This window comes from Sphaerodactylus townsendi, linkage group LG03 (assembly GCF_021028975.2).
Source record: "Sphaerodactylus townsendi isolate TG3544 linkage group LG03, MPM_Stown_v2.3, whole genome shotgun sequence".
In the NCBI taxonomy this organism is placed as follows: Eukaryota; Metazoa; Chordata; class Lepidosauria; order Squamata; family Sphaerodactylidae; genus Sphaerodactylus; species Sphaerodactylus townsendi.
In genome coordinates this window covers 19,908,856-19,928,057 of record NC_059427.1, presented here as the reverse complement: position 1 = coordinate 19,928,057, position 19,202 = coordinate 19,908,856, and the positions used below count along the sequence as shown (strand labels likewise).

The window sequence follows — 19,202 nt, the reverse complement described above, 5'->3', positions numbered from 1 at the left end:
ATTTTAGTAAAAGATTCCCTCGCCAGCCCCCCTCAGCAAACGGGGCAGAGGCGTACCTAGGCAAACCTGAGCCCTGGGCAAAACCTGAGTTGGATGCCCCCCCATGGGCAGCCACCCCACCACAACCCCCCCCCCAAATTTTTTGCACCAGGTCATTTCTAAATCATCATCACATTATAGAAAATGCCCCAACTCACAAATCTGAACACAGCAATGGTGAACACACACAGGTTCTTTGATAGAGACTGGTGAGATAAAAGGTTCAATAGGCTGAGAATCCATGAATTGCAGTACCTGAAAGGGATTAACCCAGTTCAGGGAGTTACATTATTAGTCGCAATTGCTATATGGAACCTTCACGTTCAAAGGCAGTATGCCTCTCGGGGAGGCAAGGGCATGGAGATGGAAGAGTGGACCCAATTAGTAACCCCCTCTCGGCACACACAAATAATTAGTAACCCACTCTCGGGAACTGGTGAGAACCTGCTGGATCCCACCTCTGCCTCGGTCCCAACCGCTTTTCCTGTGTCTCTTAACTCCACCTATCCATTTGAATTCTTAAAGGCATATCATCACAAAGAGGGGGAAGGGTGGCATTTGGCAAGCAGCTATTTCTCCATAAATCCTTGTTGCATGAGAAGAGGTTTACAAGCCTCAAAATCAGTCTTTTTCTATTTCTTCCTTCAGCAACTGTAATATAGCTTAATCTGATTTCATGAGGAGTGAGGACTGGTCCTTAGGAGATAAGACTGTCACACCCCTTTTGCTTAGCTCCGAGTAATGAATCCCAATCACCGTTGCTTTTGGGAAAACATTGAGGCCACCACCTCCTCTCTTTTGCTTTCATGCTGAGGAAGATGGGACCATGCATCAGCCATAAAGTTACATCTGCCAGGGAAGTATTTCAAAGTAGTTAAACCTTGAAAAAAATCAGCCTACCTGAGTTGCTTAGCACTCAGTCGACAGGTATTCCGCAATGCTTCTAGATTTTTGCGATCAGTCCAGACCTCAAACGGGCAAGCTGCCCCCTCCAACCAAAGCAGGACCACTTTTATGGCACCAGCCCCCCCCCCCCGGCAACAGTTCAATAACATTCAGGTTCAGTGAACTTGAGGGAAAGATATGCACATGTTTATCATCATCCCCGCATCTACTTGTACCACAAAAGGTTTTATGGGGTCAACGTGGCAAAGGATACATTCAGTGGCAAACAATTATTTTAAGGTATCCAAAGCCTGCTGGCACTCCTCTGTCCAAACCAATTTTCCCCCAGCCGCCTTTGCCTTTTCACCCTTCCCATTAGTTTTCAACAGGCCCATTAGAGGAAGGGCAACTTCAGTGAGCCCAGGAAGGAAATCCCTATGAAAATTGAAGAATTCCAAAAAACTTTGCAGTTGACTCTTGGTCCTGGGTGGCTCCCATGCCAGCACTGCTTGTACTTTATTGGGATTCATTTCCAAACCTTTCCCAGACACCCTGGAACCCAGGAAGTCCATTTTGTTTTTGTGGAATTCACACTTGGGACAATATAGCAAAAAGAACATTGTCTTTCAATTTGGTCAACACATCACACACCAGAGCCACATGCTCCTCCATAGTTTTACTATAGATCAACACATTGCCCAAATACACTACCATCCTTTTTATAAAGGTGGTTTTGTAACACTTCATTTATCAAATTCATGAATACGCCTGGGGCCCCACTTAGACCGAAGGGCATTAACTTGTAACAAAAAGCTCCTAGGGGCAGTTGAATGAACACTCATTTCCTGGCCATATCCTTACTTGAAAGTAAACCTCCCTTAATCCAGTTTGGTAAAAACTTTCCTTTCACACAAACAAGCCAGCAAATCTTTTATAAGAGGGAGGGGGTACCCAGTTAGTAGTTTAAATTGCATTTAAACCCCTGTAGACCGTACATAATCTCAAACTCCCCCATCTTTCTTCGTAAAGGAAAATGGTACCTCCATGGAGGAAGTGGAGGGTTCAATAACCCCCGTTTTAAGTTTTTTATCTATAAACTCCCGGTGAGCTTGCAATCCTTTTGGACTCATAGAATAGATTTCTCCTTTCGGCAATTTACCCCCTTCCACCAGTTCCTACAGTCAGAATCTCAGTGGGGGGCGGGGAGAGTCTCACATTCTTTTTTTTCAAACACTTCCTGTAAATCCTGGTAAGGTTCTGGGATGGCCGCTCGCTCTTCCTGAGTTAGCCCTGCCAGCTCAGTTTCCGCCCCCATCCCCTCACCTCAGGGACACCAGCCTCTCCATCTTTTTTACAAAATTATTAAACTTTATTAAGTGCATAATAGAAAAAAAGACAAAACAAAGAAATAGAACAGTATACAGTTATAGCCTCACCTTGTCTGGGTAAGTACATCCCATATGTTTTACAATTACAATCACATAAAACAATGCTATATTTTTAAACAATTATTAAAAATAGAATTGAAGAAAAATTAAGAGAAGTGAAAGAAAAAGAGAGTCCTCCTCTTTCTCAAGGAAATGAGAAAATACTTAGTACCTGTTTCCCCAGTGCAAAGACCAAAATAAGTCAGCCTCTGAGCATGTGCAGAGTTTGGAGCTCAGGACTCCAAATGCTCATTTAAGTAGGGAACAATTGGCTGCAAAAGCCCCTGCAAAGAGAATCCTCAGTGATATAACAAAGCAGCAACAGGCTAGCTGGTCCAAGGAACCTAAAAAGAACATAAACTCAGTGTTTTTGGACAATGCAGCTGTGCACTCTGGTTTCCAAGCAGCAAAGAATTTCACACAAAAATCTAGTACTTCCATGAAATTTCTACTGGTCAGCTACATGCTATTTTTTTAATGAATTATTCATACAACATAGCACTTGCACCGGCTCACCCCTGGTCCGAAAAGCAGAATTTAGCACTTCATTATGCAAAATTGGCTGGGGTTCCTTCCAAATTACCACATGACCCTGGCAGCCTCTTTATTTCAAGGTTACTATCTCCTGCTCTTACCCCTTACCCTCATCAATATACAGTCTACCCACATCAATCCAGCACACAAAGCCAACAACGGACATCACGGGCCTTTGTTGGGGAGGTAATGTTGCCAGAGTGACCTGTGGTGGACCAAGAGGACCCTTTTTGGAATACAGTGGCATCTCTATCACCTCAGCCAACCCTTGGGAATGCCTAGCAGCAGTGCCAAAATAGGGGAGCCTGTTTTGGGCATTGGCTCAGCATACCTACAAGGAAAAAGAGTTTTGTCTGGGCTTGTCTCCCTCCAAAGCAACTTGCATAATGCTCTCTCACACCTTTCCTGACAGGATTAAGCCTACACAAAAGACCTTGCCCCGGAGAAAGATCCCATCTCCATCCCTGGATCCAGGGGAAGCCAATAAATGTATTAATGAGCTTATCTGCCCAGTGTTGTACTAACCAATGTTTCTTCCTCTGACGAATACCTTGAACGACCACCTTACTTTGCACTGTCATTGGTTCACAGCAGTAGTTTTTTCAGCTCACTACTCCTCTGGAGACATTCCTGAGCCTGGACACATGAGACTGATGTCTCAACCCATTAGATCAATGACCCAATCGTTAAGGTTGATGCCTGTCTCTTGTCCTTCCCAGGAAGGGAAGAAAATCTTTTTGTCTAGGGAGATTTAGGATCACTTTGCATAACCCTAAGGCATAGGTGTCAAACTCGCGGCCCCCCAGATGTTAAGGACTACAGTTCCTATCATCCCCTTCCAGCAACATGCTGGAAGGGGATGATGGGAACTGTAGTCCATAACATCTGGAGGGCCGTGAGTTTGACACCTGTGCCCTAAGGGTCTGTTTTCCCCCATAAGAAGCCACTCTCCCAATGCGCTTCAGTATCTCTCGATAACTCTCTATCTGTGATACTGGTCCATAGTGCTGTTTCGTCCAGAGCTAAGAGCGGGTCGCTCAGTTCTGTTAATTGGATGAGTCCGCTCCAAGATCAGGTGACTATAACTTTTGTTGCCCCAGCCCTCCCCATATATTCCTCATCTATTCCAGACCCATCCCTCACAACTGCTTATATCCTAGGACTGTGTGTGTGTTCTGCTGAAGGGGAGTGCTCCTTGGTCCACAGAAAAGCCGCTGCTGCTACCAGGAAGGCCTGAAGGGCTCCCTGATACAATCAGTGCGTTGCCAGGGTGAGAGATTCCAGGATCCCTTGCACTTCAAGCTGCTGCCAAGGGTCCAAAGTCCGTGCAGGAAGGGATCCAACCTCATGTTGGCCCCGGGAGCCAGGCCTCGAAACCTCCCCTCCTGGAAGTGAGGTGTTGGCTATTCCGTTCTGCGTGCCTGGAACATACTGCGCCACAAATGAAATGTTATTTACCAGGCAACATGTTACGAACTTTCTGATTAAGCGCATGACCTGCCCAGAGCAAGAGGATTGGCTACTGACAATTCTGACAGCGGCCTGGTTGTCGTGCCACAACAGCACCCTATGATTCCTGAAGAGCTGGGACCAAAGGCAAAGTGCAACCAAAATTGCAAAGAAGGTTAAATCCCTCAGGATGCCAGAAACAGACCACTCCGGTGGCAAGCGTTGAGCGCACCATCTGCCACTGAAATAGACGCCAAAGCCCATGCTCTTTGATGTGTCATAGGGCGATTCCGCACACGAGTAAAATAGGTTCGACCCAGTTCCCTTGGAAGGGTACTAACCTAGGTCGAAGCCATTGTTGTTCCCCACTGCAACCAGCTTAATCCCAGGTCAGAGGGCAGGATCATCCTGTGCCTCTTCACTGCTGCGTTCCGATTGGCTACTATTCTACAGCAATGCTCCGTCTATCCCCACACACGTTATAAAAAAATCTGCCACAGGAATGGAGGGACGAAGGTGGTGTTTTTTGATTGGCCAGCTGTACACATGCCCGAAACACTCAGCTGTGATTGGCTGAATGGGGGACTCCTGGCACCAGAGATTCTGCACTTTACTGGAATTGAGCTGAGTTCGAGCGTGGTTCCCTGAAAAAGTAGTAGTTCCCAACTGGAGTCAGAAATTTGACCGTTACACGGGGCGAAGCTGGTACAAAACCACGTCGATCCCAGTGGTTGTGTGTAGCACTTAGGTCGAATGCAGCTCGAACTTAGGTCGAAAACGCAAGTGCGGAATCGACCATAATTGACTTGTAGGGCGGATTCCGGGGACAAGCGGGACTGCCAGAGAGAAATACCGTTGAAATGTGACAGAAACTCAACCCATACACCTATATCTGCTTTCATGGCCTGTGTGAGCCTGATGAAGTGATGAGGGGCTGTGGCCCCACAGGTAGAGTGAGCTAGTTGTGCAACTCGGTGCCACTACCCTACATGCGAAATTCAAATGCCCCAGGACTGTTTGAATCTCCTTTCAGGTGCATTTCTTCCTCTGCCCAACTCCTAAGGAGTGCAGCTTATCAATTTTCTCCTTGGGGAGATGGGAAGTGCCCAAAACGGTGTCCAGTGTGATGCCCAAAAAAACTAGGGAGGTAGCGAAGCCTTCTGTTTTCTGATGCGCCAAAGAGACCCTACCTCAGCGGCCATTTCCTGAAAGGCGCTCAGCCTAGCGCTGCTCTCCTCGGTGGCTGGATAGTCAGGAAATGCTGAAATGCCCCCTTTTAGGCTAAAGTTAATTTAATAACAACTTTGGGACAAAGCCAACGTAGGGGAGATGGTCTTTTTGAGGGGTTAGTAAGCGAAAGTTAGACTAGTACTGAGAAGAAACTCTGGCAGGAACTCTTGATAAAATAAGTTTAACGTATCTTTTGACTTCACAGAAGTATGCGGGTCAGGGCTGGAGGTGGGAGCCGTCTTCCCAGGCGGAGAGCAATGTTTTCTCATAATCATTTTAGGAACCGAGTGAGGCAAACAGTTTTGTAAGCTGATGGGGGAGAAGGCTAGTCCAGGTAGGTTTGCTGTTCTCATGGGTGATACTGAGCCAATGAAGAAAAGGTACTGAATTCTGAGCATTCTGTTTGCATTCTGAGAGGAAGGTTCTACATACTGAGCCAATGCAGGCCTTGGTACTGCATTCTTAGGCCACTCTACAAGGCTGGTGGCATAGATAGCCCTGAAAACAGGCCTGCCCCATTTACCATGGGTCAGCCTGGTAACTCTCCCATAACTTGTCACCTTCTTGAGGAGCTCTTGCTCCTTGTGTGGGCATCATGATGGCTGCAGATCCAATTTCTTTGTATGTAGCATCGTGAGGAAATGGCAGAGGCAGAGTCCAGAAATGCACAATCCCCTCCTTTGCCTTTTACCGCCAGCCTGCAACATAAGCATGATATAAGTCAAGCTAGACTGGGCATTTGCTTTTTTCCTTTTTCCAATTAAACTATCAACCTAGCCGTCCAAGGTTTTCACAGCCAGAATTGTTAGGATGTCGTGGGTTTTCCGGGTTGTATGGCCGTGTTCCAGTAGTGTTTCCTCCTGACGTTGCGCCTGCATCTGTGGCTGGCATATTTTCTTGGCAGCCACAGATGCAGGTGAAATGTCAGGAAAAAAATACTACTGGAACACGGCCATACAACCCGGAAAACCCACAACATCCTATCAACCTAGCGTTTGGTTTCCGGTTCCGGTAGACAAGCGGTGCAGGCAATCTTTCCTGAGCTCCTCCACATTTTAAGATAAGTTTTAAATTTTTAACAATTATAATACGAGCTTGACTCTAAAGAGAATATTAATGATGAGTGGCTGTGATTCACAGCACAAAGGGACGCCCTGAACGAAGAGGGCGGTGTCTCCTACGGCTTTTTCAGCAGATAAGCCTCATTAGTTTATATTCTCCCTTACTGGAACCTCTACCAACTATCTAAAGCTGATAACTTACAGTGTTGAGAGAAACAAAATGCCGAATAAAAAGCGGAGTCGGTCTTCGCCTGGTATTCATGAGCAAAAAGCTCCCAAGCAGACCAAAATAGACTTGTATTTACAAGGTCAGTCGGAGGTAGAAGCCTTGCTTAACAACCTTGAACTGTCTAATAGGTTTACGCCCTTGGAGGATTTAAGTTTCGAACTATCAAGTGAAGAAATATCAGCTTATGAACAAAAAGCTGCCTCAAAGAATGATGCCGGGGTACAAACCTTAGAAACCTTAGAATTCTCTAAGACTGATGGCTGTTTACTAAATATTCTTTCTAGGCAATCTGCCTTAATTGCAAAGACACTAGAATTGGTTTTGGCTAATCAACCTAGCGTTTGGGAAATCTTCCATTTTAGTAATTAAGACACTGAATGATCTCCTCTGCTACCCGATTTCCCAAAATAGTTTGGAAGAAACATCTCTCGAGAGAATATAGCTGAACTAATCAAGTCAACAAAGTACTCTTGTTATGAACAGAAGCAAACAGCTTCTCTTTGGACAGTCAATGGTGTTCCATTTTGCAGATCTATGACTTCCTCAAAGACATTTATGTACGCCTTCCTATAATAACTACTGAATTGTAGCTGGAAGGCAGTAACTGACCCTGAAAGCTCAACTATGTTTAATTACAAGCACATCACTATGCAAAGCTATCAGGGGGCTGGAGCTGGGGCAGCACACCAAGGTGTTCCCCACATGGGGACAGACTTAGGTGGTGTCCCCATTGCTGATGGGGCTGCTAATACACTGCAGTGGCAACAGGGCTTTTGCAGGTTTCCTTGGTTGTTTTGTTTTTTTCTAAATTGGATATTGAATAGTGTTATATTGATGTACCATTTTATGAATCGGGTTCTCTAGCTTTTGTTGCTTTTTGAAAAGTAATTCTCTAGCCCCATTCCTTACAGGGATATGCTTTTTCCTTGTACCTCCAAAACTAAAGGGGTTAGAGATATGCGTTCTTTTAGAAAGAAAAAAAACCCCAAGAACTCAAAAGAAACTGGTACACTTATTGGTATTATGGAATATCACTATAACAATATTCAATTACTGATTTTTTTAAAAAAGAAAAAAGTTCCTGTGTCAGGGGAAGATATCTGCTGTGCAGGCAGGGCAAGGCAGATCTGGAATTGCCTGCCCTTATACTAAGCAAGCTTAACTTTCCCCAATTCCATCCATCTTCAATACCACTTTGAGGATTTTGTTTAAATGTTATAATTTTCAGCCATACATAAACAGGCGTTACCTACACTACCCATAACAGCGTTACCTACACTGCTTCCCCAAAACTAGGTCTTAGGTTTAATGCTAATAATCAAGCCCAACGGCCCAGGCCAGCCTAAATGTGTGTGTGGAGGGGCACTCTTTTTGCATGTGCCCACAGAGAGGGTTCTGAGTGCCACGTCTGGCACCCGTGCCATAGGTTCGCCACCACTGTCATATGACTTGACTTTATTCCCTGCATCTCACTCCCTCACAAGTCCTCCCTACATGGGAACTATATACTATGAACTACAAGCAACTATATCTTTTGCTCCCTTCCTCAAGAAATTTTCATATCTGCTGACAGCTAAGATTTACTGTGAAGGCCAAAACACCAAATGAGTTAACTGCCAAACAGTGGCGTAGCGCCAAGGAGTGCTACGTTAAGCATTGGGCGCTACAGAGGGTGCTACGTTACGCATTGGGCGCGTGCCAGCACAGAGGCATGGCAGGGTGCGGGGTGCATGCATGCCCCAAGCACAGTTCCCCCTCGTTCCAGCCCTGCTGCCAAACAGCACCTGTTTGGCAATTTTTGTCTCAGAGTAGTGATAGGGAGAAGAATAAGGACTTACATGTTGTTTAGTTCTGTCCCATCTGCCCATTTCCAAGTCTGGTCAGGGTCCTTCCGGAGGCCAATCCAGTGATTAGTAAAGCACTTGTAACGCTTAATGAAGCTCTTTGATGCACACAGAGACAGGGTTACAAGAACAACATCTTCAAAAAATTCATTCTCCTATCCTGTTATGCAGACAGATAAACATATCTAATATTGATTGTGCCCTTCCCCCATTACATGTTGATCAAAAACTCTGCAAAGGTCATCCAGAGATATGCAGATTTTCCTACAAAACTAAAAGAACCTCCGATTTATACAGAAATCCAAATAGGATTTTAAGAGTGTCAGGATTTAAACTGTTGATGTGTGGTCTGTGCTTGCCCCAGTAGAGGGTCCAAAGTTCCCAAATATTTATAAACAAAGGTATACACAGAAAAAAGGATATAGCAACAGGAATGTTACAGGCTTCCTGAGCTGTCCGAGGCCACAAAACATTTTCACTTTGACCTCTGACAGGTTCACGTCAGCCTTCAATTGGACACCTGGTGAACTCTGCCTCCATTTCTGAGCAACAAATTTCCCTCTAACGCATAGGTGTCAAACTCGTGGCCCTCCAGATGTTATGGACTACAGTTCCCATCATCCCCTGCCAGCATCATGCTGGCAGGGGATGATGGGAACGGTAGTCCATAACATCTGGAGGGCCACGAGTTTGACACCTGTGCTAATGTGAAGGGTCAGGAGCCTTGAAATTCTTCTGCCAGTTCAGAAGACACAACAAATGTTGCTCTCACGTTTAAAAGATACCTTTTTTAAGGGGGAGAAAAGAGTTTCTGATTTTTTTTCCTTAATGGGGCTGTTACATATTTCATCCACGCTTGTTCCTTACCCTGCCATTTTTATTTTAATAAACTTTTAAAATAAAATGCTTTAAACCCCCTTTTTTATTCTACAGTGGAATAATCCTATTAATCGATTCTCCCAATTTTCTGTGCACTAATTTTAGTAAGCAGCATCCCCAGAAAGGGATGTCTGTGGAAAGCAGTTAGAAGCCCACAGACCCAAGGAGAAAGAAGTGTGTGGGGGTGGGTGGGGGTGAGGAATAACCCACATTTAATCCTTTGGGACCACCGAACTGCAAGCATGTGACATCACAATCACATGATACTGTGAGGGAGAGTTAAGTACTCACTGGCTCATTCCGCACATGCAGAATAATGCACTTTCAAACTGCTTTCAGTGCTCTTTGAAGCTGTGCGGAATAGCAAAATCCACTTGCAAACAGTTGTGAAAGTGGTTTGAAAATGCATTATTTTGCGTGTGCGGAAGGGGCCTAAGTCTCAGGGACAGGATAGTAGAGCAAGAAAGCCAAGAGCAGGAATCAAAAACCAAGAACCGCAATCAATTCAAGTATGAAGCAGTGGATAAAAACAGCGCTGTAGCAGTACAAATGTAGAAACATGAAAACATACTGTAATATTTGGTCAGGCATTTTTTAAAAAGTGCAATAATCCAGTCACTGAGATTTTATTTTCAGATTTCATAAATCGGTGGCATCCCCCCATGTATTGATTGCCCATATGTGTGAATTGTGCATCCGCACTCACAGAAAACAGATACGGGTGAAGAAGGGAAGAGAGCTATGTTTATCTAGAAAAAAATGGAAGAATATAAGCAAAGGAGCCAATGGAATATTCTGGGGGGCTGCCCTTGTAGCACTGGCAAAAGGAAGGGACCAAGGACCAGCCTGGAATGGCTCAAGACCCCCTGAACAACTAATGGGCACAAAAGATTAACAAATACTAGCCTAACATCAATACCCCTCAACATCCCCCAGCAACAGCAATTGGTTAACCAAGCTGGAAACAAGACTTCATGAAGAAGAAGAAGAAGAAGAAGAAGAAGAAGAAGAAGAAGAAGAAGAAGAGGAGGAGGAGGTTGGATTTATATCCCCCCTTTCTCTCCTGCAGGAGACTCAAAGGGGCTGACAATCTCCTTGCCCTTCCCCCCTCACAACAAACACCCTGTGAGGTGGGTGGGGCTGAGAGAGCTCTGAGAAGCTGTGACTAGCCCAAGGTCACCCAGCTGGCGTGTGTGGGAGTGTACAGGCTAATCTGAATTCCCCAGATAAGCCTCCACAGCTCAGGCAGCAGAGCTGGGAATCAAACCCGGTTCCTCCAGATTAGATACACAAGCTCTTTAACCTCCTACGCCACTGGTTTTATATCAAGTAATTGCTGGCCACGAGGCTACAGAACCCCGTGGGATATGAGTTCTGAGACCATCTCTAGCAAATATACCTTTCCTGCTGAAGCCCTTTCCTCCATGCCATGAGGACCTAATCTCACTAGTCTTAGCCAACACCATCTGCTGTGCTTTTCCTTCTCTCTGTGAGAAGGATGCCAATTTAAGTTGTCTCCTTCTCTTCTACAGCGGCTGTAACCTGGTACTACAAACTGACTGGGAACATTCATAAAGTAATACTTTATATGCTCTTGGCAAATGTTTAGTCCCTTTCATATAGAGAGAATAAATTGTTATCATAAATCCTATTACCACCCTGCCCCCAAGCCCAGTATCACAAATTAGACAGAAAGCATAATATTTAGGCACAAACTCAAAGCTTAATGGTCATAGCCACCAGCTGCTTATTTCTCTCTCATTCCTGAAGGTTTCTCCATGTACATGTGTGCTATTCTCACCTTTTCTTGTTCATTCTCAATCACAGCCAGGGTGGAGTGATAAGAAGAGCAAAAGCTTTGGCTGGAGGTCCAGTTTTTGGCTCCATATGAGAAAAAATAGCATTTCCCTTCATAGCCAATCCAGCCAGATGGGCACGCTGGACCACAAAGGACATCCACATCACAGACATTCACATTAGAGCTCCGTTGCTGAGCTTCCTGCTCTAAAAATGGAAGAGAAGGAAAGGTATTCCTTGAACAACAATCCACACAAACAGGCAAAGAAGGAACACGCAATCATCACAAAGTGTCCCCAAAGAGATCCCTGCCCAATCCTCTCTTCAGAATCTTCAAAAGAGGAGGGTCTACAACTTCCCAAGGATTTTGTTCTGCGGCTGAACTGGGCCGCCTCGAGAAAGGGATATTAACATTCTTTCAAATAAACCCACAAAAATTACCTACTTGCCCATATTTATATCTGTGTTCGTAAGTCCAGTAGTGATACACAGACATAAAGACAGAGTAGGCTTTGCAGACTCATCTCTGTATGGATTTGTATATTAAGGCTAATTTGACACCAAACCTTGGCCTAATCTCTCTCTCTATTTCTTTCCCCTCCCCAATTTTCTTTGCCCAGCTTCTGAAGAATCAAAATAGACGCTCCAGAGGTCACAGGGTTATTAATCAAAATGGTATGGACCATTGAGCATCTCAGAAATCCCAATTTCCTAATCATGGTTCATAAAGACTAAAGTGGTGTTCTGATCATATCTTGTAGAGTTAAGTGATCATCTTAATCATGGAGGTCCAATAATTCATTTTATAGTAGAAAAGAGATTGAAAATTATGTGTGTCTGTGTGAGGTGCTTATCAGTCACTTCCAGCTCCTGGTGAACCAGTGAATTAATGTCCTCCAAAATATACCGCTATTAACCGCCTTGCTCATGGCTGGAAAACTGAGGGCTGCAGCTTCCCTGATTTGAAGAAGAAGAAGAGTTTGGATTTATATCCCCCCTTTCTCTCCTGCAGGAGACTCAAAGGGGCTTACAATCTCCTTGCCCTTCCCCCCTCACAACAAACACCCTGTGAGGTGGGTGGGGCTGAGAGAGCTCCGAGAAGCTGTGACTAGCCCAAGGTCACCCAGCTGGCGTGTGTGGGAGTGCACAAGCTAATCTGAATTCCCCAGATAAGCCTCCACAGCTCAGGCGGCAGAGCTGGGAATCAACCCCGGTTCCTCCAGATTAGATACACGAGCTCTTAACCTCCTACGCCACTGCTGCTGATGGTCAATTCATCTCCTGCTGAGTCTTCCTCTCTTCCTGCTGCCTTCAACTTTTCCTAGCATTACTGTCTTTTCCAATGACTCTTGTCTTCTCATAACGTGACCAAAGTTCAATAGCCCGTTTAATGTTTCTATTCGTTTATATAATTTATATCCCGACCCAAGTCAAGCTCACGGCGGCATAAACTTTGGTTTCTAAGGACAATTCAAGCTTGATTTTATCTAGAACCCACTGATTTGTATCTTTGAAATTCTCTTCCAATGCCACATTGCAAAGAAATCTACTTCCTGGCTGTCAGCTTTCTTCATTGTCTAGTCTTCACACCCATACATAGTGACAGGGAAAACTATTGCCTTGATCTTTGTTGCTAGTAACACAGTAAACATAAAAGACTCTTTTCTACCATGTTTCCCCGAATATAAGACAGTGTCTTATATTAATTTTTGCTCCCAAAGATGCGCTATGTCTTATTTCCAGGGGATGTCTTATTTTTCTGTGTTCTGTTCGTTGGGGATGCTTCCAAACAAAAACTTTGCTACGTCTTACTTTCGGGGGATGCCTTATATTTCGCACTTCAGCAAAACCTCTACTATGTCTTATTTTTAGGGGATGTCTTATATTCGGGGAAACAGGTAGCTTCTTCATGGCTGCCTTTCCCAGTCTCAAGCTCCTTCTGATTTCTTGGTTGCAGTCTCTCTTTTGGTTGGAGCCAAGGAAGAGGAAATCTTGGACACTTTCAATATATACTCCCCCCGCCCCCATTGTGAGTGGCCAGCTAATCTAGCTATGTATGTGTGGAAGTATGAGTCTAGGTAGATCCCAGGCATGGTTCCACAAGACAGATCTGTAGAAGCCTTTAAGAAAGGGAGAGAGAGGGAGAACACAAAGGGCACAGGAAGAGAAGGAGGAGTCAGAGAGAAGCTCCCAGATTAGACAGAGAGAGGCTTTCTGTTCAATGAGAATGTACACACACACACACACAATCTGGTTCTAGTGGAAGAGACAGAGCATCCCCCAGTGACCAGGCACGCTGAGTCGCCTTTACTCCAACAACAAGAACATAAGAGCCATCAGACTAACGTTCCAGCACCCAGCTTCACACAGTGGCCAACCAGATGTTCCTAGAAGGCCTACAGTGAAGACAGAGGCCGAGGCCTCCCAGTGTAGTCTCCCCTCCCAACCCGGGACTCCCCATTTCCTATTCAGATGCAGATTCTTTCATTATCTGAATTAGGCATGTCTGGCTGCAGGTGGGAGGTGTAAGGTTGTTTCGGTTAGCTAGAAGCTTGATTCAACCTTGGCACCACATTCCTGCTTCTGGGCGTCTTGCCCGGAACTATCGTTATCTCTTGCTTAGCCTTGCTGCGTGCTTGCTGCTGTCCTGTGTGAACCTGCTCTTGGTGGGAATAGTAAGGTGGGAAAGAAGGGTTGTTTGTGTTGGGGTTTTCGCGGGAAAACGTCAGCCCGTAAAAAGCGGCTGCTTGGGAGAGTCTGGTCAGAATTCGCATTGTCTGTAGAAGATCATGATTGCCAGATCAATAAAGAACTATTAAAGTTACTGTTGGCCTGGACTTTGCTGATTCCTTACACCTGTGGGAAGGAATTGGGGGGGGGGGGGGCAGGCATGACACCAAATGTGGCACCATGTCACTTCCAGTAAGGAAAGACAACATGACAGAGGTAGTTCTCGGAATTGCTGGAAGCTCTAATGTGACATGTAAAGGGACAGGGCTACCTCCCAGGACTAGCCTGCCTCTTGCACCCCCCCTCCTTGTCACAAATGCCCACCTAGAGACCCGGGAGCATCCCACAACTGACAGCTCTGCCCCTGGACTTACCACAAGGAGCAGGAACCTCTAGGAAGCCAGGCGCAAGAAGGAGCAGCAGAGACATTGAAGGAGAGCTGGAGCAACAAGAGCAAGCCACAGAAGTTCCAGGGAATAGGTTGGAGACAGCACAGCCCTAGCCAAGCTGCAATCAGCTGTGTTCAGCAGCCTTAAAAAGTGGAGTGGGGCCAGCACAGGCCCAGCCAGACTGCAATCGAGGAGGAGGGCCAGGAAGGCTTTAGAGCCAGTCTTAGGCCAGCAGGGCAAGACAAACAGATTATTAGCCACTAGGAGGTTTCAACAGAGAGCTCACAAGAGGGAGGGAACCTCCTGAAAGGGATAAAAGGGAGGCAGGGCAAGCAGGAGAAGGCTGGTGTCGTGCAGGGGCTCAAGTTTGCAGGAGTGCTGTGAACTCCTGACAGAAGGAAAGAGTTTATGAATAGAGGCCAGAGTCGTGCCCTGTTTGTGCCATAGAGTCTTCCCTCCCAACACAGCAGAGGGGGAACTCACATCACACTTTATTTTTGTTATTGGAAGTGATGCCATGCTGCAAATAACATTGTGGTGGTGTTACCCGGTATGCTAGGGACAGTCTATTTTGGAGCGGGGAATTATTGGGACAGACATGCTTAGTGAGAGGCGGTAACTCAGTCAGTCTTGCGGCTTATACCAGGGTTTTCTGAAAGGGTAAAATTTAACAATTTTTATTAAGAAAGATAAAATAATAAAGTTACAAGCATGCAATTGGAGCACAAACACACACACAAGAATGTTTGAGAAATCCTGGGATTTAGAAAGAAGGGAAGGATAGAATTTATAATAGGTTTGAGGGCAATATGTGTAATAGTTGCCTTCTTGAAGAGGAAGGGTCCAAGAAGCAGAATTCAGCTCCAGAACTGAGCTTCAAAGAGCTGGCAAGAGTATGACTCGCACAATGTGTGGTCCAAGAAATACTGAATACTGACTGATGGGGATGGCAGCTAACGTATAGAAAAACCTTGCCCTCTAGAAATCTTAAGGGAACTAAATCTTCCCAGAGACAGCTCTTATACTCTGAAGCCATGGGCAAGGGAAGGGCTCTGAAGGACACGAACCCACAGCTGCTGCCTCCCATTTGATTCCTTGATTCTGATGGTTATAAAGAAGAAGAAGAAGAAGAAGAGTTTGGATTTATATCCCCCTTTCTCTCCTGCAGGAGACTCAAAGGGGCTTACAATCTCCTTGCCCTTCCCCCCCTCACAACAAACACCTGTGAGGTGGGTGGGGCTGAGAGAGCTCCGAGAAGCTGTGACTAGCCCAAGGTCACCCAGCTGGTGTGTGTGGGAGTGTACAGGCTAATCTGAATTCCCACATAAGCCTCCACAACTCAAGCAAAAGAGTTGGGAATCAAACCCGGTTCCTCCAGATTAGATTCATGAGCTCTTAACCTCCTACGCCACTGCTGCTAAGCTAAGAGAAACAGTTCTCAAACTGCTCTAGGAATGAACTGACCATAATAATCAAGGTAGGTGTACAACAGGTACTGTCACAAATATTACACCCATGTGTACTCCAAATCACTAGGTGAATATCATTTTAACATTATCTTTCTATCACAAATATACAAAAAATGTTTAGTAAGTACACTGTCAGGTATGGCTATAAAACCTCTAGATTAGGTTTTTATCTCGGCAGTCCTTTGTCAAGCCAATAATGGTTGTACAAAGTATTCTTTTTCTTACTCCTCTAGGAGCACAACTGTTTTTTCTTACACTAGATAGTTTCCAAACTGAATTTCAAGTTTCATTTGAATGGCTCTCCTGATATCCAGAGAGAAGGACTATTTAAAGAAGAGCCATTCAAGTGAAACTTGAAATTATCTAGTGTAAGAAACTATCTAGTGTAAAAACTATCTAGTGTAAGAAACTTGAAATTATCTAGTGTAAGAAACTATCTAGTGTAAGAAAAAACAGTTGTGCTCCTAGAGGAGTAAGAAAAAGAATACTTTGCACAACAATTATTGGCTTGACAAAGGACTGCCGAAATAAAAACCTAATCTAGAGGTTTTATAGCCATACCTGACGGTGTACTTTTTTTGCATATTTGTGATAGTAAGATAGTGAGTTGGAGTACGCATGGGTGTAATATTGGTGACAGTACTAGGAATGAACTGGGCCGTAGGAGCCAAAGATAAATGCATATCTACAATATTTCTGTGAATCACACAGAATGAAAGACAAAGAATAGAGTCAAAAAACTCACCTGATGGCCTACAAACAAAAATGCGGGTGGTAAGGAAAATGCTGGACAGCAGTGAGATAGCCACAACAAGTAGGATTCCTGCCTTTAGAGAGGGACAACGGTGAGGGCTCCGGCAACTCCCTGGAAAGAAACAAGGCACACAAAGGCTGATTGAGGCTGACAGTGATGCTCAGAGGGAGGGAAGGAGAACGCGGGTGTTTCTCTAGTGGAAATTAGGTCTCAACTCTGGCTACATGACTATCTAAGAAGACTTTAGTCCGTGACAACCCTGCTACTGCTGAAACTTAAGTAGATGGTAGGGCGTGTCAGCCAGCACAAATTCTGCAACTTTACACACCTTATTTATTTATTTTATTTATTTATTTATTTTATTGAATTTCTATACCGCCCTTCCCCGAAGAGCTCAGGGCGGTGTCCATCAATATACAAAACAGTTAAAATTCATTCCGCATTTATCTCAGTTAAAACCATATATAAATTATTAACATTCTGATGGCAATTAAAATTGTTTCCCCCTCCCCATTTCTTGTACCCACGGAGGCCAGATATTTGTCACAGAGTTATGCCGTTTAAGAAAACACAATCGTGGTTGTCCATTTCAATGCCAAGGAAATCCACTGCCTAGGGAGACCCAGGTCATTAGCAGATTAATACACCATGATATTAACACACCATATTAACACACCATGTCCTCAGCCCCTTGAGAACAAAATTTCTGCTATATGCAGAAGTTGGTGACAATTTCTGGTTTCTTAGATCCTCCAAAAAGCATGTTAAAAACGTCCCACATCACAAAGCAAATAAATGTGTCCTTTTGCAGGTATAATCCACCCACAACAGAATGGGCAGCTTGCATGGGAAATGCATACATCCTTACAAATATATATGCTTACAGGGTGGCCTAAATCCTGATCTGGACAGCCTAGGGCATTTTTTTAGTTAAAGCAGAGGATCCATGCTGGCAGGGACTGATGGGAATTGTAGTCCATGAACAACTGGAGAGCCATAGGTTGCAGACCCCTGGCCTAGGCTAATCATACCTCAGAAGCTAAGCAGGGTCAGCCGAGGTAAGTATTTGGATGGGAGACCACCAAGGAAATCCGGGATCACTACGCAGAGGGAACCAATGGCAAACCACATCTGTTTGCCTCTTCAAAATCCTCCAGAGTTGCCATAAATTGGCTGTAATGCAGGGGTCTTCAAACTATGGCCCTCCAGATGTTCATAGACTACAATTCCCATGAGCCCTACCACTTGGCCATGCTGGCAGGGGCTGATGGGAACTGTAGTTCATGAACATCTGGAGGGCCATAGTTTGAAGACCCCTGCTGTAATGTGAGGGAACTTCCCACTACTAGAGTGGTCAACACCAGCAACACATCTAAAAATCTTGGGCAGCCTTCAGACCTTTTGGGAGTGGGGCATTCAGGGTTCGACACAACCTCTTCTCTCCACTTGGAATAGGAAGAACTGGCAGCAGAGAGCTGTCTCATATTGGTTTCCCCAGCCTGAAGGTAAATTCCTACAATTTCCCTCAAGGCACCTAAAAAGTGGCACAGCAAAAAAAAAAAAAAGAAGGAAAAAAGTATCAAAGCAATCCTTAGGGTGTCGACTGATGGGTCTCAGCTCCAGGATCGCATTTAATACATATATCTATATATATAAAAATCTATCAGTGCGTTTTTCTGCTGACAGGTAATCTCCCAAACTACTGGACCGATTGCTTTGAAATTTTCACATAACGTCGCATTCGCATGCGGCCAGGTTTCCAAACTGTTTCCACACCTCTTGTTGTGTACATGTCACAACTGTGCCAGTTATTGTGTACATGCCACACCTGTGACAGTTGGAACCACAGTTCTGTTCCGCAACAGCGCCATCTGCTGGCTGTCAAAGCAACACTCTCTGATACAAGGGAAACAACCATGCCTTCCTTGAAAACCGCTGCCATCTGGAGTGAAAGAGATGGGGCCCACCATCTGGACATGGCTCACCCAGCCTAGCAGAGGAAGGGGAAGGTGAGGGAGGGTCCAGGGGTTTGCTGGACCAAATGCTCTGAAATTTGAACACAACGTAGCTCATGCCTCCCAGCATGTTTTCAGCTAGGTAATTCACCTGCAAGGGAAGGGAGTGAAAGGGACAGACACCTGCACATGGCCCACCCACCCTAGCAGAGGAAGGGGAACGATAGGGAGGGACCGGCCGGATTGCCATGCAAGGGAACGGGAGAGAGGGAGGGGAGCGAGGGGCCCCTTGCCCCTCTCCTCCCTTGCAAGCATTGTGCACTGACACGTTTGAACCGTTCGCTTCCCCTTTTCTTTTTTTTCCACTTCACCAGACTGAGCCACAGCAACACGTGGCCAGGCCCGCTAGTATAACTATATAAATAAAGCGGCCTTGCCTTCACTGTTTTTTTATGTCCTAAGCTTGGAAGGTGTGTGATAATAATGCTGCATATATGGTGGTGGGGATAAAGGGTTAAAGGTCAATAAACA

General features: G+C 45.1%; 1 protein-coding gene across 4 annotated transcripts in view; it reads right to left on the bottom strand.

Moving 5' to 3' along the window:
- LOC125428472 (NKG2-A/NKG2-B type II integral membrane protein-like) overlaps nucleotides 1-19,202 on the bottom strand; it is a 171,704-nt gene that overhangs the window by 145,613 nt on the left and 6,889 nt on the right. For 2 of the 4 annotated variants that reach the window (XM_048488612.1, XM_048488615.1), the window contains exons 4-6: nucleotides 16,708-16,827; nucleotides 11,379-11,581; nucleotides 8,693-8,796 (exon numbers count right to left, since the gene is read on the bottom strand). In XM_048488612.1, coding sequence (XP_048344569.1) covers nucleotides 8,693-8,796; nucleotides 11,379-11,581; nucleotides 16,708-16,827 — 427 coding nt within the window. Of the gene's footprint in view, nucleotides 1-5,022; nucleotides 6,263-8,692; nucleotides 8,797-11,378; nucleotides 11,582-16,707; nucleotides 16,828-19,202 lie in introns of those variants that run through there. The other 2 variants (XM_048488611.1, XM_048488613.1) reach the window with 2 other exon arrangements.